This window comes from Ptychodera flava (assembly GCF_041260155.1).
Source record: "Ptychodera flava strain L36383 chromosome 3 unlocalized genomic scaffold, AS_Pfla_20210202 Scaffold_25__1_contigs__length_14229661_pilon, whole genome shotgun sequence".
Taxonomy (NCBI): Eukaryota; Metazoa; Hemichordata; class Enteropneusta; family Ptychoderidae; genus Ptychodera; species Ptychodera flava.
Window position 1 is genome coordinate 5460640 of NW_027248279.1, and position 26380 is coordinate 5487019.

At 36.5% G+C, this 26380-nt stretch overlaps 3 protein-coding genes across 3 annotated transcripts in view; 2 read left to right on the forward strand and 1 right to left on the reverse strand.

Moving 5' to 3' along the window:
* LOC139125217 (tripartite motif-containing protein 2-like) overlaps positions 1 to 2693 on the forward strand; it is a 127980-nt gene extending 125287 nt beyond the window's left edge. Inside the window, exon 4 of the mRNA XM_070691316.1 lies at positions 1879 to 2693. Within this exon, the coding sequence (XP_070547417.1) occupies positions 1879 to 2693 (815 nt within the window). The remainder of the gene's footprint in view (positions 1 to 1878) is intronic.
* Positions 2694 to 8847: 6154 nt separating this feature from the next.
* Positions 8848 to 11194, reverse strand: LOC139125218 (histone H4 transcription factor-like). Its single transcript, XM_070691317.1, has 3 exons — positions 11056 to 11194; positions 10232 to 10356; positions 8848 to 9463 (listed from the first exon to the last, which is right to left on the reverse strand). Exons 1-3 carry the CDS (start codon positions 11092 to 11094, stop codon positions 8848 to 8850), a joined length of 780 nt encoding a protein of 259 aa, XP_070547418.1. The 5' UTR covers positions 11095 to 11194.
* Positions 11195 to 19999: 8805 nt separating this feature from the next.
* On the forward strand, positions 20000 to 25649 carry LOC139125320 (uncharacterized). The gene is made up of 6 exons (XM_070691419.1): positions 20000 to 21223; positions 21868 to 22359; positions 22524 to 22609; positions 23052 to 23115; positions 23811 to 24065; positions 24797 to 25649. The coding sequence occupies exons 1-6, from the start codon at positions 20077 to 20079 to the stop codon at positions 25189 to 25191; spliced, it is 2439 nt and encodes an 812-aa protein (XP_070547520.1). The 5' UTR covers positions 20000 to 20076; the 3' UTR covers positions 25192 to 25649.
* Positions 25650 to 26380: the final 731 nt, after the last annotated feature.

A 26380-nucleotide genomic window follows, 5' to 3' on the forward strand; every position in this document is an offset into this window, starting at 1 on the left:
CATTGTTCTTTTCATGATACTATTTTCATATATGCTTAAGTCTTCATGTTTACATGTTTTCTATTTTCAGTGAGAGATTTGAAGAATTTAGTCCTGATTTAATGTTTTTGTAATGTTAACTCTTCAGTATTCTATTTATTCAATGCATGTAAATCCTTTTATGGATGCATTAACTTCAAAAATAAATTAAAAATGAAGTTTTCTGAGTCCCTAATGGAACCACTATACAGAGATTTGACTGTATTCAGTTCCGCAAATGATAGTACAGTGTTGCAGCCAGGACGCGCCCTTGCGACAATTATGTCCCCAAATAAAACCCTTTGTCCCGCATTCTTGCGTACTGCAGATCACCTCGGGCGCACTCTTGAGTCCCACTGTGATGGGTACTGCAGATCACGTCAGCCGCACTCTTGAGTCCCACAGTGATGGGTACTGCAGATCACGTCGGCCGCACTCTTGAGTCCCACTGTATTGGGTGTAGTCTGCTAGTATTATCTATTAATGACAATGACCTTTGTTTTGCATATTGTTTTGAGGCTTACACTTACGTACTTTTGGAGCTGGCGACGATTAAAAGTATATAAAACACTGCACTTGATATCATAAGTTGCTTGACTGTAGTCCGTCTGAGCTCTGATTGGCAGAAGATGCGGTATACTATAAAATTGCCTGAAATTCAAGCATAGCGACGCGGTCCGGGTAGCTTGGATTTTGTTCAGTGAAACCAACTTGTTAAGAAATAATACAAAATTTGATTAAAAACTGACACAAATTGTCCCCAAAATGTGCAAAATGTCCCCAAAATAAACGGTAGGGGGACATAGTGTCCTCTGGTTTAAATTCCTTGCTGCAACACTGATAGTATAATAACATCAAAGTAAAATCATGATGTCTGTGAAATGTAAAACAAAGACAGATAAAAAAAATTCACACATACCTGCAGCAAGCACATCTTGACGGGTACGGTACATGTGTATAATCTAGCATGTATCCAGAATATGGAATGGTACATGTAGCTCTGTACACTACAAAACTGACTGCAAATAAATGAATAAAATATTAGAACTATTTCTATAACAGACAGTGGAGGGGCATGGTTACTGAAAATAAAATTTGTGCAAAATATTGTTATATTGACCTTTTTGATACAACAGCGGTGTACAAAAAATCTGCAATCATGAGGTCACTAGATGTGATTAAATAATCTAAGATATTGCAGTTTGTAAAAAGTGACAAATATAAGGAATGTTTTTATACCTTTTTTGACTTCTAATACAAGCGTGTTTGGCAGCCAGATAGAGATACAAAGCTGGCCAAAATTATTTTTGAAAAATACAAACAAAAGAAGCTTAGATGCTGGAAAAATTGGATAATGTTATTTACAACTGTTGAAATATTATCAGTCATTGTTGTCATTTTGTTATTTAAAAAATATAATAAAATGCTCACATCTTTGGTGAGGCTAAATGTTAAAATAAATCTGGTCACAAATACGATTGTTTTAAATAAATCAGGTGTTACAGTCCTCCATGCTGTAAGTTACACAACAGTGAAAGTTAATACAACAGAGTGATGGAAGTTACTTCAATTTTTTTTAAATTTTGCAATTTAAATCATCTGAACTGTAGGCCAAGACCCTTTGAGATTTGAAATTAAAACAATTTTGAACAAAACTGACATCAGTGAAATAATTAAAAAAAATTCAGAAATTTGTTTTCACAATAGAACGGAATAGTTTCCTCATGGAGCTTTCAAAGAGCTAGATGAATTCACATGTAAATAAAAAATGTTCACATCAATAATTTATTTGGATGAAAGAAATGAAAACTTACCTCCTGTGATTAAACATTGACCTTTGACCTCTTCTTTACTCTACAGGTCACAAATGGACATTGCAGGTATTGGGCAGTAGACAGTCTGGTACAGAGCCAGGACAGTTTAATTCACCACATGGTCTGGCATGGCATGGAGATCAGCTTGTGATCTGTGACACAGAAAACCATCGCATACAAATACTCAATAAGAATAAGGTGGTCATAGAAATTATCAGATTTGATGGTCAGTTTGACAAAGAATTCAAGCCATATGATGTGGCCATATCCCCTGATGGTCACTTCTTTATCACTGACATCGGTAATAACCAAATAATTATTTGTGACCAAAATAAAAAAATTATTCAAATTATTCCCCAAAGTGCAGACATCGAGGTTAGGAGCATTACTGTAATGGCAGCATTTATTTTTGTCACTGACAGGAAAGGTAAAAGTTTGATCAAATACAACATCAAAGACGGAAAACTTGTTGCAAGAGTCAGTGATAAATTCAGTGATCCACACTCTGTAATGGCTACTAGCAACAACCATCTCTTAGTGTCAGATAGAGACAAACATGTCATTCATGTTTTAGATTCTGATTTGAATTTTCTGAATTCATATCGCAATGATAGGTTAAAGTCTCCACTGGGCTTTGATGTTGATTCACACGGCAATATTTATATTTGTATAGATAGATGGCCCAGTAATGGCATTGTAAAACTGAGATCAGATGGACAATTGGATTGTGTATTATTTGAAGATGTTGTGTATTACCCAGAGTTCATTGCAGTCAATGATGACATCACAACAACAATTGCTCTCACAGAGTGGACGTATCAGTCCGTCCACCAAATCAGAGTATACTCTGTATCAACATAGATATGCATTACAATCTCATCAAAATATCACCATTTTTAACACATTTTTCACATCCTACACCCCAAGTTTGGACTAAAAATCTCTTGTCCCCAACTCGACACAGAACTTCATGTGCATCCGGATCAGAATTGTGAAAATTTTGGTGAAAAATTCAGGAATTTTTTGAAAATGCATTGAAAGCAATGGACGGTCTGCATCAGTGACGTCATCGATTGCTTTGTTGACTTCAAGTAAAGTAGGTCAGTAGGTTTTCTCATTTTTCTCAAAATCAAGAAATTTTAGACATCAAGTGTGGGCTAAAAATTTCTTGTCCACATCTTGATGGACACGTTCATGGTGGTTGAAAACCAAATTTTAAAAATTTGGGTGAAAAATTTCTGACATTTTCATAAATGCATTGATTGCAATGAGCAGTTTGAATTGGTGACGTCACCGGAATGCCAAGTAAAGTTGGTCATGATAAGAATTTCTCAATTTTTGGTGGAATTACAAAATTCAAACATCAAGTATGGGCTAAAATTTTATTGTGTATAAGTCGCTAGACTTGTCTATAGTGACCAGAATCCATGATGAGAATTTTTTGTGAACAAAATATGAGTAACTTTTGATGAATCATAATGAATGAATGAAAACAATCAATTGATTCTTGAAAATGCAGTGTTTAAAATTCAACTCTCAAAATTATGAAAATGTTTTTTGAACTAAAATTTGATTTACGTACTTTGTTAGGATTTACCGGTCTCACTGAAAACAAAACCGGCGATTTTATAATTTTCCAAACTCACAACAATGAAATATTTTGATGAGATTGTGTATTGGACTGTCCTGACAAACCATCAGATCTCAATTTACACCAGAGACAAACGACCGGTACGGTTCATTTGTCAGTGAAATGTACTTTTAAATTATTACCTGTATATCCTGTGATAACTCCTGCATGATATGCATTAGATATTTTCATCGAAAGTCGACGGTATACTCCAATAACAACGTTTACGGAAAGTAAACGAAGGACGGTACGTCTGGCCAACGGCCATCAACTAGACTCAAGTGCAGCGCAGCGAGTTAATTAGTCATAGCGCCCTCGAGAGGCGTAAATCATGTAGAATTACTTTCGTTTAAATGAGGGCGCTATCACAAGATTCCGAACGTGCGGTTTTGAACGCCTCCAGTTTTCTGTTCAATAGCATTAGTGACCATTTAGTGGCCATTATCAATCGCGAAATGTTCTCGGCAACGAAACTTTTTCGAATCTTTGTATATTTTATAATCAAACGATGCATTTCGACAAAATACAACGCTTTCTTAATGAATTATTGTTGAGTCTTCTATTTTAACAAGTATGAATATATTGAATGTATTGTACAGTTTCTGTATCACATTTTCTGGCTAGTTTAAAAGAAAATGTGTTCTTTCCATTGTAATATTGACATCTTTTTGACAGTATAATGAAAACATATTGTTTTCTCTTTTGCTGTTATTCATGAAGACTAAAAAATTCGTAGCTATAACTGTTTCTTCGCATATTTTGTACTTTTCTCACCTACAAAGCTGGATATACTCTAAGCATATTAGTCTCACGTTACCACATCTAACATGGCTCTGTATTTTACATAGATTATCCCTACCTTCTATCTTCAATCAGTCAATAGTGCTTGTATCAAGTTTACCTACAGAAACTACGGTGTCCTTCTGCAAATTCTCTTTTGAGGACACTCCCTTTTCTAAGATGAGAAGACACTGCCGAAAAGTATATTCTGAAATACTTATGTACATTGATCATTGTATGGAATCAGAGACAGTCCAGAAACTTTCTCGCCTGTCTATGATATTATATATATATATATATATATATATATATATATATATTATATAATATATATATATATATATATATATGTGTGTGTGTGTGTGTGTGTGTGTGTGGTGTGTGTGTGTGTGTGTGTGTGTGTGTGTGGTGTGTGTGTGTGTGTGTGCGCGCGCATTATGTTTTTAGAAACACAATAAGATTGGAACTAGTTTTTGGATAATTGGATTTTCATATTTTTCAAATTTCTCAAAAGTGGTAGGTGCCCAATAGTCCTATTACTCATAAAAACAAGTGTAAGCAGATGAGCTTACATTTGCAGATTAAACTGTCATTAATTCACCATTCAATTTTCCCAAATAAGTTCCAATTTGATAAGCTTTTATTTTTTATTGACTATCTACCATTTAAAATGTTTACAATTTTTGTTTTTCTTATTCTAATAATTAAAGTATATATTTTGTTCATAAGGCAAAACTACATTGTTTCTGTATATATTAGAAATAGAGTGCAGCATACTATCCTTGCAGAATGTTATTAAGATTCTCTCTTCATTCATTGTAAATATCTTTTTGTACTTCTGTAGTTTGTAAGATTTTTTGGAAGCGTAAATTTTCCCTATGTCCATTATTATGCTGTTCATGAGTTTGTACAACAGGAGTTAAACATAAAGCTACTATCACAAATTTGAATATTATATTCTGATGTCTTATTATCAATAATATCCCACTCTGCCGGCAACGTAACTGATTTGCATAGATTCAAATTGGCGCGTCTCACTTTACAACATTTGTGAGGGTGGATTGATCATTAGCATTTACAAAGTATGTTGACATCATTGACAAAACGGCCTAATAACCCCTGAATTGTGCAGTATGGGCAAGCCAATTCAGGGGTCATTAGGCGTTTTGTCAATGATGTCAGCATACTTTATAAATACCAATGATCAATCCACCCTCACAAACGTTGTGAAAGTAACGCGTGTTGTGAAAGTGAGACGCGCAAATTTGAATCTATGCAAATCAGATACGTTGCCGGTAGAGTGGGAATGCTTTGAAAATGGCCTGAACTCTCAACGATGCATCATTTCTCGATGGCCCAGGCTTTACATGTCGCACGGCCAAGGGTCTAAAACCAGGCCAGTTCGATGCCTGACCTATCGACTTGCCCCAGTGCAGTAGCAATTTTGGAAATCAACAAGCAGCAAGGAAGAAATCGTGAGTTATTTGAAGGCCTGTGCACTGCTTGGATGGTCAGAGTCAGCCCCCTTCCTATTATTTAGTGTTTAGAGAATCTGCCGAGGCAGTACTGTCACCATGCACCAGATTACTGCCCAATGCTGCAACTATTATTTGAGGATCTGTGCTAAAACTGTGTGAATTTGGCATAAATACTTATCATCATCTAGGATTCGAGTGTTGTAGGGTACTTTTGTAAGTATACAATAATGACAGAAATATTAATTTTTCATCAAGGATATTCATACTCGTAAATTTATTAATAACAGGGTATGTAATACAACTGTGCGAATTTGGCATGAAAACTGATCATCATTCAGGATTTGAATGCTGTAGGGCACTTTTGTAACTATACAATAATGACAAATATTTAATTTTATAAACAGTATTCATAATCATTAATTTATTAATTTTTAAACACTTGCTATTACTGATAATGCCTTGTGCCCCTGTGGTTTGTACAGGGGCTTGAACACATAGCAAGCAGGGTTGGAGCACAGGTGTCCGGAGTTGCCGTGTACATAGAGCCCCTTCTCTCTATGTATACTACACGACAACTCCACGGACCTGTGGGTTGGATGCTCATTTTGTTGCATGGCTAGCAGGCACCACAGACTGTCAGTACATGTCCTGACAAAAATCATTCAAGGAATCTGAAAGCTATCACAGTGACAACAATGCACATCATTGTAACAAGTACATAATATATTAAGTTTTTCACAAATGAATGATTAATAAGATGAGATAATTATCAAAATGTTTATTGTGGCCATAATATCATGAAAACAAACACAACATTACACATGAAAGATGTGTCCATTAGAAGTCTGTCGTTTTGACCATGTTGTTTCTCTAATGTCCAATTCTCTGATTTCTTTTTGCAGGGGGAATTTTTAAACGTGAAAACTATACAATTTCCCAGCTAACTCTGTCACATATGTACACAGTCATACTGCTTTGAAATGCTGATTAATTTTATGGGTAGTCAGAGAATGTCTGAGATAATTGCAAGATATTATGATGATGACAAGTTACAAACAGTAGATGCACATGGGCCTTTGAACTTGGAAATCACACTCAGGCATTCTTAAATCAAGGTTTCACCGTATTTTCCCATAATCCGCAGGTCTGTCGGACCACTAACACAAACAAGGTCTGCAGTGAAAGTTTGGTAGTCCCCAACCAATGAATTTGCTCACCCCTCATTGACATACACATGTACAGATTATCATCTACAGTCTATGCATATCCATCATTGATATTGATGTTATCAATACACGCCTCATATATCAAACACTGTTTCCCCATAAGATCCAAAGGTAACTTGTTGATGACATAACAAGTCAAATCATCATTGACTGAAAGTGACATGGAGCTATTTTAACTTGACATTGTCACGACTTGAAAATGACATAGGAAAGCCAGTTTTAAGAAATTATGCATCAAAAATTGATAATTTCCATAACAGTGATTCACATATATCAATGCGCCGTTCAATGATGGAAACTGTTGTATTTTTGACAGATTTTCATCAGATCTCTCATTCAAATGAAGCATATTATGATTGTCCTGTATGTAAAACAAGACTACATTTCCAGTCTCACTCACACTTTCTGAAAGATTCTAGACTCTTCAAAGAATTTACTGAACTCAAAGGAACATCTTATCTGATGAATGAATCTTTCATGGAAGATACAGGGACATACAGGGTATATTTTCACAAAAGACACCATTGCTCTACCTCTGTGTACTGATCAAATTCAAACTCTGCACATCTTTCATTTCCGTTCGAGTTAAAAATATATCAAATCATCTCTTCCTACCTCCATGATCAAATCAATGTCCCCTCTCCTAATTTCATGGGGAAGAAACCCTGTTTCTTTCCTCAAGACATGGCAGTGAACACCATGATATGGCAATTGCACATGTGTTGGTAATATCATTCATTTGTCATAATGAAGAAATTTTGAAAACAACAGAGATTTGAAAAGTAAACTTGTACAAACAGAAAAATTTGTGAAGATTGGAAGCGATATGGCTATTTTTTGAATTTTCAACTGTATTACCCACTGCTGTCAATAATATCACATATGATCACCTGACATACAATATGTATGTTACAGATTTTAATGAAAAGAACCAAAAAGAAAGAGACAAACAAAAGTCTTTACAATATTTGGAAAACTAATTCATATAACTTGAAGGGACAAAGTCGGCCACTTTTCATGAATTTTGTTTGATACGATATACTACTTATATTGTCTGACATGTTGAAAGATAATGAATGGGCGATCCATCCTGGCTTTAGACACCATACATGAAACCATTGCGAAAATGAATAAATGGTCATGACCATTTATTCATTTTTGCCATGGTTTCATCTAATTTGTCTAAAACTGGGGTCGAATATATGCATGGTCACCCATTCATACAGCATCTTTCAACATGTCAAACAATATAAGTAGTAGCTTTCACTAAACAAATTCATAAAAAGTGGCCGACTTTGTCCCTTTAAACTACAAATATAATAAGAAAAGAAAATAGTGGCTAAATAGATTTGTGTTAATTTAATCTTGATCCTAATTGTTCTGCAGTATTTGCAAGCATTGTTAGTAATTCTGTGTTACTCTGCTGACTTCCATACGTCTCATCACTGCTATCTGTCCTGTCACTATCTTTAGACTCACTCTCACCAAGTGTGGCTCCATCAGCACATATTTCTGCTCTTTGACTGCTATGGTCATACATCTGAGGTGAGCCATCCTGAGTGGTTTCCATGGTTCCAGAAGCAATGCACCCACCAGTCAGGGATGCACTTATGCCTCGGCTGTCACATCCCACTTCATCACTTTTATCATCAGTGTGAGCGTCGTGATCATCAGGAGCAGCACCATCAGTCATCTGGCATTGTCTATGCACACTAACATAACTGTGATCTTCTTCCACCATGTACTGATCTGCTAAAGTGTCTGTATGTTGTGAGTAGCTGCTTTGCATACCGGTGTCTCTTGTAAAGTTATATTGCAAGAGCATGTTGTTGGCGGTTTGTTGTATGTCGCTAGGTTCAATTAATCCCAGTCCCTCGTCTTGGATCTGCTCCCTGCGGCTGTCATATTCCATGGCAAACCCGCATGTTGACACCAGAATTTAGGGCTGAAGACTGCACACCATGTTCTACGCTCTGTACTGTTGCATTCTGGGATTGATGGTAGACAATCACACTAAGACGATTTGCGTTCCGTTCACTGTGTTGCATGTCTGGCAAAGCCACACTGTGTGATATACCTGCTTGCACCAAGATCTCTCGATTGGAATGTAGAAACGGCTCGGTGCCATTTATAATGTCAGCGCCATTGTAGTTAGCTTGTTCTTCATTATTATCATCAACAACGCTCCTTTGATCAAAGTCGGGCGACGCCTCACCACTGCAGTAGGATTCCATTTCAGAATCACTGTCTACATTGTCTTTCTGATCTTGCTGCTCTTGGACCCTTTCAAGTAAATTCACAGCAGAGAAGTCGCCACCGGTATGATGTCCATCATTTTGAACAGCATCGGTTTCCTGGTTAACTTCCATCTCTTGTTCGGTCTCCATGACAACAGGTGTCTCCTCCTGCCGGTTGCCGTTTCCAGCCTGCCGTTCATTCATCAGTTGTTCTGTCAACTCAATGCTTTCATACCTGACTGTCTGAAGACGGTGGAAACCGTCACTGTGAAGTTTGTACCTGTAAGAACACATTCACAGTTTATGTAGGGCAATGCAGAGTAGACAGTATTTCAATAATATACAGATTGAGAAGCTTTATCTGCAATGTGCTCCGTAATCTTTAAGCAAGTCATCCCCTTTCCCTGTAGTATAGTCAGCACTTGTGATGGATGACAAAGGGTTTGGGTTAAACCACTATAATGATAGGGTTTCATGACTTCTGAATTCTTTAACATTAGTCAATTCAGAAATTTCTTGACATGTCCCTCAGTGCGTCTTATTACAAATTAACATAGATAATAGCTTAATTCCAGATTTCCAGTGAACCACTGTACAAACAAAACCACATGCACAAATGCATGAACAAATGCGTGTATTTCCATACACATTAGTAGACTATGGGTTTGTTTGTACTGCCATGACACGATTCTCTCAGGTTTACTAAGTGTGTGGAACACATCACAGCCTTATTAAAAAAAACACTTCTAGAGTCACAGCAAAATCTCTTGAATCAGTGGTCATCACATTTCATAAGCTGCAGTTTTTCATCAAAATTTTGGCAAATTCTGAAAATAAATGTAATTGTAATTTTTTTTGTAATTTTATTACTTCAAGTCAATGCATCCATAAATGGATTTTCATGCACTGAATAACATACATAGACATATGCAGAATACAAATAAATAAATAAATAACTCAATAAAAAAACCAGTAATGTACATGATTGGGGCAACATAAAATTAACTTTGACGCTTAAAAATTTAATGGTGTGCGGTATTTCACCTACCTGAATCTGGAGTGTCCTGATGGCCATTTGAATTTGTGTTTCTTCTTGAGGTGTTTTGTTAACACTCCGCCTCTAGAGAATTGACTATCACACATATGACACAGGTACCGTGGTAGTTGCTCATGCTGTACACAAAGAGATAATTCAATACAATATATCATAATCTTTGCATACTAGTTTTGTGACATTTTGTTCTTCCATCCAAAATTTCCTTACTACAAATCAACCATCCTATTAAAGACTTGTGGAATCAAAAGAGTAAGTCCTGTTGTAACCATATTTCGTTTAAGATATGATGCACTTCAAGGACAGACTTCAGAATTTTTAAAAATGCTTTTCTGATCTACCACTTGTGGGAGCTCATTTTAAAGCTCTTAGAGTAAGAAAGATTTTCACCATCTTAGTATTTCAAAAATCAACCATCTATTTTTCCCTAAACAGTTCACACAGTGAATGAATAGCAGTCATTTAGAATTTCAAATATCAGTAAATGTTTGGGCATTTGTTTTTCTATGGTGACCCCTGATTCTTATTACTGATTTAGTAACAGAATGATTGAAGCTTTAACCGAGGAAAGTTTTCACAAAAACATGTGTGTTTCATTTTTGAACCGCATAATACCTTAAGTGATAATTGACTACCGGTACACTGATATTCGGTTGAGCCCTTGCAACTAACACAGAAATCCTACATAAGAACACAATATTCTTATATGTACTTGGTCACAATTTCATGTTGAGGTCATGATTTCATGTAGCGACACCACAATACTTTAAATTTTCTGTTGCATATCAAGGCAGGTATAGATAGGTCTGAACACTCACGTTGTGTACTTTCTTGTAATGAAGTCTCAACGATTGCATCACTTTAGTTTCATAGGTACATCCCACCTCCTCACATCTCAGTATGACTGCTGCATTATGACTGTTCAAATGACGTCGCAGATCGAAAGGGAAACGAATGGTACTAAGTGAAATAGTATTGCAATGAAGGCATCAAGTAAGCGGATATGCGAACTATTCGACATAATGTACTGGATAGTAGTTTGCTGTACCAAAGCTGCTGAGTTGCCATCAGCTTTATTTAGCAGAGAATCATAGACGATTGATTACTCAAGCATTGGCCTATCAGATGTTTGACCTCACATAACTCACCAGGGTCACAGCCTTTGTAGCTTTGTACAGCTCCGATAAACTTGTGGCCCAACAAGCTAAGAAACAGAGCATTTCACAATGAAAACATGGCTTCATACAGGAGACAAACACTTGTGAACAAAGTTCGGGTGCTATCTTATTGTGTATACCTATGTAAGTTATTTGTTGAAAAAAGCAAGGACATGACGTACAGCGGATATGCGAACTACTCCTCGTGATATCCTGCATAATAATTCACCCGCACTAAAACTGCTGAGCTGAGGATCAATGAGCTCTATTTACCTCGGGAACCTAGACATTTGTTCAAACACTCACGCGTCAGATCTTTGACCCCGGGCTTTGACCTCAGATAAATCACCAGAACCATGGTCTGTGTACCTTAGTACAACCCCGATAATTTTGTGACCGAGGAATAGATTGCAAGCTGAAAGATTCGTACTTCTAAATTGCATGCCACCCTCCTTAGTCTCGACATAACAATACACAAATAAGAACTACGTAATTTAGTTCGCACATGTGAATAACAATTAACTTTTACAATATTTTTTTTCAGAACAGTGAGCATTTTTTCCAAGAATATCTTTCATTCAGTCTGCAGATATGTCATGTATATTCCAATAAATATTTAACAATAAAGACTTAAGCTTAAGCGATGTAACTTAAGCAGATAACGTGCATAAAACAAAATAACATTGAATGAGAGGTGTCAGAGAACATTCTTACAAAAACATTTCACTTTAAATTACTAATTTTGACGAGACTAGCACTTTTACATATTCAACAAAAAATACCGTTGTTGTTCTATTTTAAAGACTCCCTAGTACACTATAAAATACTGAACATCATTTTAAAAACTATTTCAAAATATTTTTCGTTGCAACAAGACCATACATTATGATACTTGGTGAAAATAGCTATCAATGATCAAGTTTGAAAATGACTAATGTAGACATAGGTCACAGCAGATAATACTCGTAGTTCAAAAAGCGAAGGTATCCAATACAAATTCCTCGTGATGACGAATGTATAACGTATTTCACCAGTCTAAAAGTATTAGTTCACTCTCACTTCTGGTTTTGCTTCATTTGTGCTCTTTACAACCGACCTTTTGAATGCTTAGATTTACACCACTTTAATCGGGTCTCATAGAGTGAACGTGGTTGAACTATGCAAACTATTTGTTGTTGGCAAACCTGTGATTACTTTGATACACTTAAAATTCAGTTACGCAAAAAAAAATCACACGGACCTGCCTACCAAAAATATGACCAGGCAAGACGAACAGCGAGTTAGGGATTTCCTTTGAATGGCTGACATATCTCGGAAACTCTCGCCTTCAAATTCTGAACTATTTTCACTTTTGCTCAAATGTAACATATACCTCTTTGAAATGGTAAAATATTTAAAAAGAAATTTTAAAATTTAAGGTTACTAGAATGTCAACGTTCTGTGCTACACAAGGTGGCATTAACCATAAAGTAACTTATGTCCCTATTCATCGAGTTCTGACAAACATTCTAAAAATTACCCCTCGACGGCTTCATGTTTGCGTGACATGACGGATAAAAGGACTGTAGTCAAGAGTTTAAAACGACTTGTTGCTATTCCTAGGAGGAGAAAAACTACACATTTGCTAAAAGGTAGTGCAACTTGACGATGTAGATACACCGTTTGTCTCGATCGTGAAGTTACAGCAAGCTAACACCTCAATCGCTACGATTAAAATAATCACCTCCTCACTACGAAAGGCCCCATATAGTGCCTGTCATACCGAATAAAATAAACCCAATGTTATTATTGTAGTATATTACTAGGCAACCAGTTCGACCTGCCATGCAGACAGCCATATCATACTCAATGTCTATCCGCCTTGATGACAACAAATTTAGAAAGGATTTCCAAAATCTTACCACAATCTATTTGAGGTTAGGAAGAAAATAAAAATATAACACGATTGGAAATAATTTTTGATAATTTGATGATGAAGCAAGGTCGTTTAACCTGCAAATGTATGCTCAAATGCTTTTCTTTTTTAATTATACATTTGTTTTTATGTGTAATTTGTAATATTTCAACATTCAGTTATAAGGCAACTTTAAATTTTCAGAAATTTGGAAAATATGAAGATCCAATAATCCTAAATTAGTTCAAATCGTTAAATATATATATATATATATATATATATATATATATATATATATATATATATATATATATATATATATATATATATATATATATATATGTGACGATGCAAGAGATTATGGAAAAGGTAGAAATGTATTTTCACTATTATTTACAGAGCAAGAAATACGTCTTGATGAGATTTGCTAAACATGCCCCGAAAAACAATTCAAAAATAATGAATAAATATTGCTGCAAATACATGCTGCTTATTCTTGATAGCCTTAAGAGGATTTATCTCCCTGATGGCCTGTGTGGCCTGTAGGAGTACCTGTCCCACGTCTGTAAGTAATAATTATTTTTTTATGCAAAATATTGAATTAAAACACAATGTTGACAATAGAATCATGCGAATATATAATTATCAAACTAAGTTTTCACTCAAACCTGCAAAATTTCAGATCAACGTTGTTTGAGAAAAGCATTCACTATAAGTTTCTGTATTCTCCTGAATATTTTCCTCAAAGCACTTTGAAAGGCGGTAAAGATAACAGAAATAATATGTGAATTCTGCCTTCATTTCTGTGAATTCTATGAGTTTTTATACTGAACGATCTATAACTCAACATTATTTCTTATTCAGATGCTAAATTTACTAACAGCAATACATCCGATAATTTAATACCTAAACTATCCAGACCTTTGGAAGTTCTCACTGAATATTGTCCATTTACCTTCTTCCTCTTTCCCTTGACTATCCGAGGAAATATTTTAATGCCTAAGGTGAGCTTTCTGAAACTATAGGAAATAGCTTATGTTGTCATGATATTATGAGAAAGAGAGAGGACATATTTCTCAGTAACCCATCTCAACCTATAGATGTGGACTACGGATTGTCTCAAAATATTTTGATCGGAGGGGTTAACCGAATGCGTGGTAACATGTGAATATCAAAAGTTTGCTGCCGGCCAATGTCCTATCGGTACGATAAAAATGTCACATCCTGGTTGTCACAGGCCCCTAGCAGCCATCTCCCAACTCTTAACACCTCTCTCCACCTCATGGTTATATGGCCACTTTGGACTGTCACGGCCACACCCACCTTAGTAAACAGTTGTATCAGACTAAAGTTGCTGTAACTTTGTGATATAAATGCCTGCAATCCATCCCGCTATCCTTTTTGTTGTTCCGTCAAAATGTGGTACAATGCGCGGAGGTTTAAAGCCTCTAAGGAAATGGCAATATTACCATGACAGTTATTGATGCGTCAACTCCGGACGTCAACTTCAAAGTGGTAGTAGAGTTGTTTTATTTGTATGACAAGGGCAAGCCGTTGAAAACATGACAAAGAAAGACGAACAAAAATCCTTCTACAAACTGACATTCTTGGTGTCTCCGAAGAATGGCAATCTAAATTACAGTATTATGTTATAGAATTTTAGTGTGACCTGCAATGAAAACTGGACTCAACACCGTCACTGATTCTTCTATGACAACGTAAATATTGGATAACCAGGACTGAGTCTTTAGCCAGGTAAAGGTCAACCTTCTATCGTACAGATTGGCACAAGGCAAAACAAATAATCCGTAGGTATAGAATGAACTAAATCAAGAACACAAATCGCTAAGGTTGAAATGTCAAAGTGTAGAGTTCACAATTATCTATAGCCATTGCATGTATGATTCCAATAAAAGAACTTTGTTCAAAGGTACATTGACATTTGGTGCAGTATACACGTTGGCTTCTGGGATATTTCGGCTCCAATCACTAATATTTCGGGGAACCCAAGGCTGGCCCCAGTCGTCTGGTTTTTTCTCGGGTTTTTCTCGAGTTCACTTCATGATCTTCACGACAGCCTACCACTTAGCGTGACAGTCTGACGAAATTTGTCCTTGAATTTATTCTGTTGTAATTTTTCTTATTCTCAGGGACTCGGAAAGAGTCAAGATGAAACCTTTAAAGGCAGTTGTAAGCTACGTTTCGATATAAATACCTTGACCATTTGTATAAGCTTGTTTGTTTTCACCAGATTTTCATTTCTCTATAACGAGGCTTAAAAATGTTTTATATCTTATTGAGTATAGTATGCTTTCCTTCCTGTTGGTTGTCTGGATTTCTTGCCACCGGAAACAAAATGCACTACCTAAAATGAAATACATCATTATTTTGGGGGCAAACCGTATATACTTTGCCAGTTGTGCTACAGAAAGTAAGTTTCAGTGTTATATAAGCAGCGTGTGAAAATCGTGGTATTTTGATTATCAACGGACGGAATGTATGATATTGATTTTTGAAGGGAAATTACTATAATACCCTCCTACTTCAAGGGATCTTTGTTATGGTCTCTAATTCGATATGGTGATATCGTGATATTGCGGTTTTCATAACGGCTGACAGTAGTTTCCAAATCAGTTTCTCAGAGTTCAGTTCAATGTATAGTGACAAAATCAATGTGAACTTATGATAGTCTGTCAATAGAGTCAATTGTTTAGTGCCATCGCAAAATAAAATCCACACTGTGACTATTTCGACCTCAATGTCCGGGATACACAACTGCAACAGGGAGTAACATGAAATGCCCGGTAACATGTATTTATGGAATGCCCTGTGTAGGTGGCCCTACAACAGAGCCTGCTTGGACTTTACCCTTGCATCGCACTACTTTGATGAACTATGCAGACGGAAATACTTTACTGTGTACCTGTACTGATATTGCAAACACTAGGCTGGGGACTATCTACCGTTCACTGACTGACCAATTATTTCCTTCAACTACAATATTGCCTCTGTTATATCGCTTCTCTCCGTGTTTCTTGTCACTAAAGTTCAAGTATGGGACCTGAAAAAGACGAAGAGAAGGTGAGCACTGATTTCTATGGTGCTGGCAGTGGCCTGTCAATGTTCTAGATGTGTTCGAGATAAAGCAGGCCGCCATTTTTGTTCGTACAAACAGTTGTCTTCTCAGTCTTCTGCTTCAACAAAGTGGTTAACGTAACATTTAATGACATATCAGTCATTTGAATGTAAAACTGGACAGATATTTTGAGTAAGACTTGTGAACTGCCAATATAACACGTCGATTTCCTTCCACTTAAGATGTCGCCATCATCTAAAACTTTCAACATTTCCACAGTCATATCCTTAATTTGAAATTATTAAAATTTACGAATACCATTAGATCAGTGAGTGAGTTTAAAATGATCTCTAAATTTTTTTGGGGGTTTTTTTCTTGCTTCATATTAGGTCAGATGGTCCATGAAGTAAATAGTTGAGTAGACTAAAAGCATACTTATATTATGTACAGATAACTATATCACTACGAAACAGGAAGTACAACAAGAACGATTAATTCTGTTACTATAGTGTTCGCTAAGTACATCATTTAGGTTTTTAATTAATTCAACAACATGCTTGACCATTAGCGCCGATATAAGTGCATAAAACAAACAGAGAGCAATTATGACAAAATCAGGCATAAGACCAAAAACCAGACATTGACGACTTGCAGGTGGCTGAAGCATGATATACATAACTATATTTAAAAAGGTGATTATACTAGTTAGCGTTGTGAACGATAGTATCAATGTCTGACCGAAAATATGTTTCATGAAAGTCAATGGTTTCCATTCCTTCCAGGTGTTAGCATTTATGATGGTTAGCATACTAAGCAAGTTACTACATATCTGCAAAACCCGATAAAGCATGACATAAATTTTCTAACCCGAGACAATAGTGTAAATCATAAACTCAAGGGAAACAGTTATTAACAGCAGGACCTGTTTGGTCCACTTATTTATTATATTTACCACTGAGAAAAATTAAAGCCCCCACTCAATTATCAGATTTATCTAATATAAATATTATTTACTTGATAAAATATTCAATGGAAAACAAAGAATGACAAACGGTTAATGGGCTGTTGACACATTCGCTAATGCGAGAACCAGGGATTGAGAAGGGCGCCTTTAAACTTAAATTCAGATGTATAAGCACGACGTTCTGAGAGGACGACATCCTCTGTTGCAGACCTGATTTATAACTAGTATTAAAAACTCATATCATAAACAGAAGTATTTGTGAAAATAGAATGCGCGATAGACATGTTTATACACGTATGATTTTTGCGTTGGCAGCATAGTAAAACCTCAGACCGACGCTGATACACGTACAGGCACCTCTGCCAAACAAGAAACAGTGACAATCGATTTGTATCGCTGGACCACATACATCACAACCAGACCCCAAAATACCTTGGCAAATATATAGTTTACTCAAAATATCTCAAAATTGTAGCATGCGAGAAGGTGCAGCTTGTCAGATATATGACCCAAGTAATCGAGCAGTATGGCAAACAGCCTATTGTTGGCCAGGGGCATGAAGTATGACGTCAGCATGAAAACATGTCGATAAGTAATGATCTATCGTTCAAGTGTTTAGCGGTCTCTGTTGTTCAGTGTTTTGTTTACGGTCGATATTTTGTACTTCTGAAAATGATTCTTGAACAATAACTTCATCAAGATTGGAACAAGAATGTAGTCATACTTAGAAAGGAGTAGCTACGTGTCTGCTTACGAACTCTCTTGTGTTGCCAAGGTTTAAACGATTAATTCGATTACTGCTCATGTCTTTTTGAAGCAAAACGATCTAGGCAAGAAGTGAGACAACTGGCTAAAATAGTAAGGATTTTCTGGGTCAAACTGTAGCTGCAACACAAATATTTTATATGATGCGGGTATGAATCCTTTATTTCGACAGAGAACCAGGTGGAACCTCGGTTAATTTATGAGTGTCATGACATATGACCTGTCGAACAGGTTTGACGGAACATGGTCAGTAAGTCAGCACCATATTGAGAACTGTAAGACTGAAAAAGATTCAATCAAAATAATTCTCTTTTGGTGTCGAGGTCAAAATAATACTTCTTAAGTTATAGTCTGAACTATACCTACGACAAAGTATCGTGAAGGGTTACGCAATGATCAAGTCAATGATAATTATATTTAGGAAACAAGATTTTATAAGACTGTTCAAATATCCCTAAAAGTTATAGCTCTAGATTATATTCTGATTCATACGTCACCTCCATTGTAACGAAAACAAATTCTTATCACCTCACACATGTCGATCTTTGATATCTTTGCTGTACGTTGCCAAGATTGGAAAGAAGCATGTCTATGTACCGGAATTTTAACTACAATCAAGCTGACCTACCGATAATTGAGGCCAAAGAAAATACCAGAGTTATTTTCTCCCAAACACTAGTAAATTCTTTAATGGTAGCACTATCAGCGAGAGAGAGAGAGAGAGAGAGAGAGAGAGAGAGAGAGAGAGATAAATTTCGAATAAATGAGTGGTTGATACTGTTTCTGACAACATTGGGCATTTGAACAGGAAACTATTTTCTTATCATCACATAATTATAAAAACAATATAATTCCTTTCCGTTTTGTTGACCGGAAGTAAAAAATCTGGTCGACAGTTGATTTAAACATTTGATGGACTTCCTCTGCAGGCAAAGCGTACCTTTTGCACACGATCTAATAAAAGTATTGTCACTTCTTTATAAGTTGCATAATTTTTCACGTCGCTTTGAAAAAAAGGTGCCCTTCAAATAATATTTTTTCGCTGGTAATTCTGAAATCGCGATTATTTGATTAATTCCAAACCCACTGTTTTGGTGTAAAAAAAGTTTCAGAAACTGCGATTTTCGGAAAAATCTTCCGTATTCACGCATTCCAAATGTGAACATAGTACGGGAGCATTCATTTTTACTGGGCGGGGTGGGGGTGGGGTGGGGGGCGAGTCCGGTGGAACTTTAGCTACAAGTGAAAATTAAAAAGCGACCCCCTCCAATTACATTTCTAAAAAGTGACCCCCAACTAATTCATCGATTATAAATGTAACAGCCCAAAATTTTCATCTGATTTTATTGATTAACCCTTCGCATCCAAAGGTCCTGGAATGAACAATATTGACACTTCAAAAGAATGACCTTTTCCAATTTTCATGGCTGAATTACGTGTTATCAGCAAACATCCAGAAAACGACGCTGATAGTAATTATGTTACTTTTATTCCCGTAGCTACTTTCATTCTAATAAATCTGTGTGTGGGCTGATGACTGTTTTTTTACAGAAAAGTAAAATAAAAATCATCTGTAATCGCTCAATTTACAGTAATTCGTTGAACGGACATTTGAACGAGGCAATGCAGTTGTGTCTCTACCTCAAGCCATTGGGATTTCATTACTTTCGTGTTCCTTTTGAAATACTTGACGTGTGGCTTCATGTAATGTTGAATTAAATTTGGCCGTGAACTTCCACTCATTACCCGACAATCCTTCTCTGGGTCATTATATCGCTTCCGCCTATTTTGAAGGCCCCAAATCCGTGCCAAAATGAGTTAACGAGAAATAAAACACTCGCATTTCGCCCAATTTCTTTATTGGTTTCTACTTATTTAAAAGGTGCCGTTTCCCTTTTACAGGCAGATGTGCTAGGAGTACTGGTCATATGTGACAAATGGGACATTACGAGATATGGTTTTGCAGAATTTCACAGAAATCTAATGCAAATTTTAGCCAGAAAAACGGGCAAAGGCGGTAAGCTCTATGCCACCGTACTTGATGTCGCTATAAGTGAAACTCAGAAGAAGGATGCGGAGAAGGCTGGCATTACCTTGGTCCCTGCTAGAAGAGCTGAACACCTTGATCCTGAGGATGATCCTATAAATATCCATTGGCTGTCTTACCCAGGTGGTTACTATCCCCAACTAAAAGATCTACGGAACATCCAATATGTGATTGGTTATGCTCCAATGACGGCTAAAGCTGCTGCTAATGTCCGCCAGAGTCTATTTCCCCAAGCTAAGCTGTACCAGATCAACGCAATTCATCCTGATCACCATGCCAACATGACAAGTGAACAACAAAGTAAACTAGAACGAGACATGCTCGACATTGCCAGGGAAGCCGACGCCATGGTGTCCATTGGTCCAAGCATGCATGCTTACTTTGAGAATGCATACAGGGCAATTAACAGGACAATCCCACACATTGAACTTCTTCCAAAAGTTGATGACTGTTTCCAGAAACAAACTATCGAACTTCAGAAAAATATTCAACAGCATGTCATATTGTCGTATGGAGATGTTGACAGCCATGCAGATATTATGAGTGACTACGACAAGATTGCATCCGTACTTGGTGAGGTTGCAGTAGCTCAGAAAAAAGTGTGTGGTCATTCCATTAAATGGAATATTCTTCACGTTCCAAAAGAGTCCATTATGGTTACTGAAAATGATCTGAACAAGTCAACTCACTGTGACTTTAAATTAGCTAACCTTAAGCCGACAGCTACCATAAAAGAACTGTTAACCTGTCTTAAACAATCTCACCTCTGTGTCATTGGTTCACGCCGTTCAGACTTTGGCTTCTATGGGCTAGAGGCAATCGCAGCTGGATTACCGACGTACGCTGACAGAGACTCTCAATTAGGGTCTTTCATCGCCAAATACCTGAAATTTTACAAAGACTTCTTCCTGGTGAGAAGTGAACAAGAGTGGCATGACAAAGTGATGGCAGCAATAGAAGACACTGAAATAGCACTGAAATGGGCGAATGACCTCAAAAAAGCATACTTAGAGTGTAAAGAGGTTGAGGAGAGCTATGGTAGATTTACTGCTTTGTTCACAGAAAAGATGGAACCGAGTGAAGGTAACTGTTCTTAAAGAATTTATGAGTGAGGAACTTTTCATATTTGATAATTAATTATTAACGATGTCAAAATGCAAATACCATATGTCCTCTTTGTTAATGCACTGCCATAGCTGTAGCACAGTTGCAACACAGCAATATTGATAACTGACTGGTTATTTTAACATCACGAGCAAGGGCACTTGTCATGTTATTATGAACACTGCTATTATTGAAAATGATGTTATGACTTATTATTGTTAATCGTTTTTCCAGAATACCTGTTGTGAAAACTACATTTTATAATCTGCTTATGTTCAGCTCAAAACAACCATTTGCAATTAAATTTCATGCAATATCCCTTGGCACATTTATCAAACTTAAAGAGTATACGTGAATAGATATTCAACATTTTAAGTGACTGGCCATGCAGTTTTAATCTGAGTTAGTTTGTTTCCCTATTCATTCGCAAGATTCATTACATTGCCCAGTTAAAATGAACACAAACAGATTGAACAATATAAACATATAAACAGACTTGAAAACACAGAACCATACTATCGAATCAATCAGAAGACAATCTGCAATTCATTTTATTCAGATAGTACTAATCAGAGTATTCCTTATTATTCTGACTCAATCAGTGATATCTTTGTTTCAAATAGACCTTGATGTCACCATTGAACTGGACACACAACCGTGGAAACAGCGCTTGAAAGAGCTAAGAGAACAACGGGAAATGGTGTCAAGGCAACGACCAGATGATCAGACTACACTGGATGCACTGACACAGGAGATTCAGAAAGTAACTGAAAGTCTTCTGAGGTGCAAACAAACCTTGAAGAGAAAAGCTGATCAAATAATAGAAGATGGGATTGAGGAGCTGAGGAGACTCTGCCGAGATGCAAATGTTGGAGTGAATCAGGTGACAAAGATCACAGACGGTTCTCTTAGAATGTTACTTAATTTTCTCAGTATTTTAGGTCTTTACAGATTCAAGTCCAGTGTTCAGACTGGGAGATTTGCTGAGTTATGCGAACCATGGTTGATAACAGAAGAAATGAGAGAGTTGGCTGCAAAGGCTAACTTATTCATAGAACTACAAGTCACATATGAAGAGAAGAAGTTTGATGAACTTGACGCCTTCTTCATTAAACGTGAGTTTCTGCACATTTGTCTAAGTTATATACAGATAAGCAGAAAGTTCAGCCACTCTGCTAATCTACTAATCTTTATTGGGGTATTAATTTAGCATGTTAAAAATATGATCGACCATTTTTGACACAATCACCTGACTCTAAGTATTTTCTTTGTACAACAGGAGATAGAAGCATATCTGACTCCTTGAGACATGGTGATGATGAAAATGGATACAGATTTGTAAACCAACCTCAGTCAAGTCTAATGGTAAAGTATTCATTACCGGGTAACACAATAAAATAGAGAAATATATTTAAGCGATGAAAATTATGTTAGTATAATACGATTGGAACTAATTTGGAATAATGGATGGTGAATGTCTGTGTAATCTGCAATTGTAAGCTCATCTGCTTTTCTTTTTAAATTATACAATTCTTTCTATGAGTAATTTGTAATATTGTAACATTCAGCTATAGAGCACTTAACATTTTTGATAAATTTGAAAAATATTAAGATCCAATTTTCCCAAATTAGTTCCAATCCTGTTGTATGCAGGCAACAAACTTGCCTACAAATATCTGACCAAATGCTAAAGTTATCTTATTGAACAGTGCATACTTGGTTTTAATATTGGCACCAGAAAAAACAAAACAAAACAGATCATAGTTGAAGAGTGCAGTTATATTTATTGAAATCTGCTTCTCTTCAGGTGAAACAACAATCTCTGCCCTTCAACAAAGGAAACGCTGACACTGAAGAAAAGATTCCACTAGGTAATGTAATTTACACCACCATGCTACTGTTTTTGCCATTATCATCGATTGCAGCCTTCTAGAAGGTAACCTTTCCTCACACATATTTATCTCTATGTACCTTATGAAGTATAAGATCAACTGCACTGATTTTTGAATGAAAGAAAATTTCACTATAGAAACTGAAAACATTCCGTTGGTATTTGGAGCTCGCACATAGCTACCACTGCTAGTTTTAGGGCTTTGTAATTCTACATTTAAAGATAAGAAAATACTCCACTGTAGGATTCAGTAGATGCCACACTACCAAACGCTTCACATTCACTTTATACAATGAAAAATCAAATCAATCAAAAGCATTTATATGGCGCTAAAATCCATTGCGAGGTAATGTTCTAAAGCGCTGTCATGTAAATCATTTTGTCAACAAATGCGTTTTTCATTTCACTCCATTCCTTCTCAGAACCACTGCAGTGCAGTTGTTTCCATTTATTCCATGAGGCCCATCAATTAAAATATCCTGTCGGCACTTAAATATCAAGCACTACCCTTTCTGCTGGAATCGATTGAACGACCAAATGCTTTTTTCATCTCACCCCTTCCCTTTCAGAACCACTACATTGCAGTTGTTTGCTTTCATATTAATATGGGTACATACATGTATTTCATTTGGCTGATTCAAATCTGGTTGATTTTTTCATTGTCTATTTTTGCAGCCAGGAGACTGGTACGTTTCAAACACGACCGACTACTGCAGAGTCAGCGAGTGACAACACAGTACTTGCCACAAATTCTAAATATTGGTAACTCGGCAGACATCAAACACATCACTTGTGATGTCATACAAGCACCAGTGGAAATCACAGAAAGGATCCGGCTTATCCTGTTAGCTAAGCAGGAGATACTTTCTTTGTTGGGAATAAGGGCGTTCCTCGTCACTGACAGGGAAGATGGGGAACTGAAAACAGAAGGTAAAGTGATATCTAAATGTTTTCACTTCTTGTAATTATTAACCAAGTAAGGGATTATTGGCAGTACAAGAACATTGCAGTTGTCCACATCATGATATAGTGACCTGGGTGGCCACTTCTCGTACAACAAGGCTGTAGTACAGGGAGCTAAATTTTGATGATTTTAAAGTAGCCTTGCCTTGATTTTTTTATCATAGTTTGTCTGAGGGTTATTTGTTTCATGCTAGGTTACTAGAAAATTTAAATGATTGTCCATTTTCACAATGTTTCTTGTTTTTGTCTGGTCTCTGAAATATACTAAATGTCCAAGTATTTGGCTCATAAATTTCAACATGGGATTTTCATGCTCTAGGTACATTTCTTTTGCTAAACATGATTTCAGTTGTAAAGAAAAACAAGAGGGAATCCTGTTACAACTAAACACTAGTCTGATTAGATTATCCATAATGCTATGATAATGTAGCTTGACATTCTGTATAATCACACAATGAAGGTACAACGTACTACATACTTGTTAAATAGTGCTGTTACATGGATATTGTTATCCTTCCATTAACTATCAAGCCTATTTACAGTAGTTAAGACTTTTTAATAAGAGTAGAAGATGAAGAGTATAGATTGAAGAGAAATAGAACAGGATGAAAAAGTGCAGACATAGTTGTAAGGCATGAACTTTGATATTTACTCTTCACATTATTAACTTAGTAACATAACGTTTACTTCTTCAACAGCCCTAGAAACACAATTAGAAATACATGGCACTAAAGTTTCAGCAATAACAACTACACACAGAAGTTTACTTGTTAGAGGCTTATTGCTGTTTGATATCAGTCACAAAAAAGTCGGTAGCTCTTGTGATTTGTGCTTTCTGGATTTAGAGCAGCCCGGTAGACAGAGGGATAGGAAAACACCGGTTCAAATACTGAAAAGTCAGGTTAATAAAGGTGGAGAAGGAAAGTATTCTTTGGAGAAGCAGTATGAAGCAGTATTAAAAGAATTAGAAATGGTTTGTAAGGAAGCAAAGCATCTGAAACATAAGTTAGACAAAACTATGGAGGACAGAAATGAGGAGGAAAAGCAACGGGACAAGCTAAGCAAGAAGCTAGGGTCTTTAAAACTCGGTTAGATCATACGAAAGAAGGAAAGTCAGTGTTAGAGAAATTGTGTCAGGAAAGACTTGAAGAGTTAGGTAAGGTTGAGAAAATAGCATCAGAGAAAGCCATTGAAATAACATCTCTTAAAAAGAAAATACATAATCTAGAAACAAAACTTGCAGAAAGCGGTGATTCAATGACAAAAATGCAGGCACAACCGTCAAAAGCAGAAACAGAACTTGCTGAGAGCAGGAATTTAGTAGCAAAGATGCAGGTAAAACTGTCAGATGCAGAAAGAGAAGCTGGTGAAAGCAAAGAGTTAGTGACTAAGATGCAGGCAAAACTGTCGGATGCAGAAAGTAAGGCTTTAGAAAGTGACACACTGAGAGATCAATTGGACAAAACAAAGAAAGAAGTTGCACAACTGATAGACCAGTTAGAGATAGCTCAACAGGAAAGGGATGAGATACAAGAGGAGCTGGACAGAGAGAAGAAAGAGAAAAGTCTACCGCAGGCTGCAGGTACAGACGCAAGCAAATTAGAAAGGGGTGTGAAAGGTAAAAGCATCATTTTCATTTCTGTAACATAACTTTCGACTGACTGACTGACCCAAATAATTGAATTTGCAAATTTTCTTTGCATTGGGCCAATGCAAAGAAAATTTGCAAATTCAATTATTATTGTCATGAGAATGAAAATTGTAATATATTTGATTTGATGCAGTTAAAAGTAATATGAAGCAAGAGCATTTCATTTAAGCAAAGTAGTATTGTAAACCACCACTCCAATACAATGCTTTTATGTCCATGCCAACCGACATAATCTACTTAAATTGCCTCCATTGTAATGGTATAAGTCAACTTACTTTAATAATAATAATAATATTTGGTTCTTATATAGCGCACATATCCACAAGTAGATTATTTTTTTTTACAATTATTATTACCCCTGGTCACTGGACCTAATATGATACCACTCAACTCTCTGGGGAGCAGACAACAGCTCACATGTGCAGCCAATAAGCGTAGCATAGCTAAACGCACACATAACAACCACTGTCCTACCAGGTACCCATCACTCCTGGGTGGGGAGAAGCAATGAGGAATAAAGTGCCTTGCCCAAGGAACACAACACCACAGCCATGCCGGGGCTCGAACTCACAATTCCTTTGATCGTGAGTCCACTGCTCTAGCCACTGGCCCATGATGCCTCCTTAAGGGC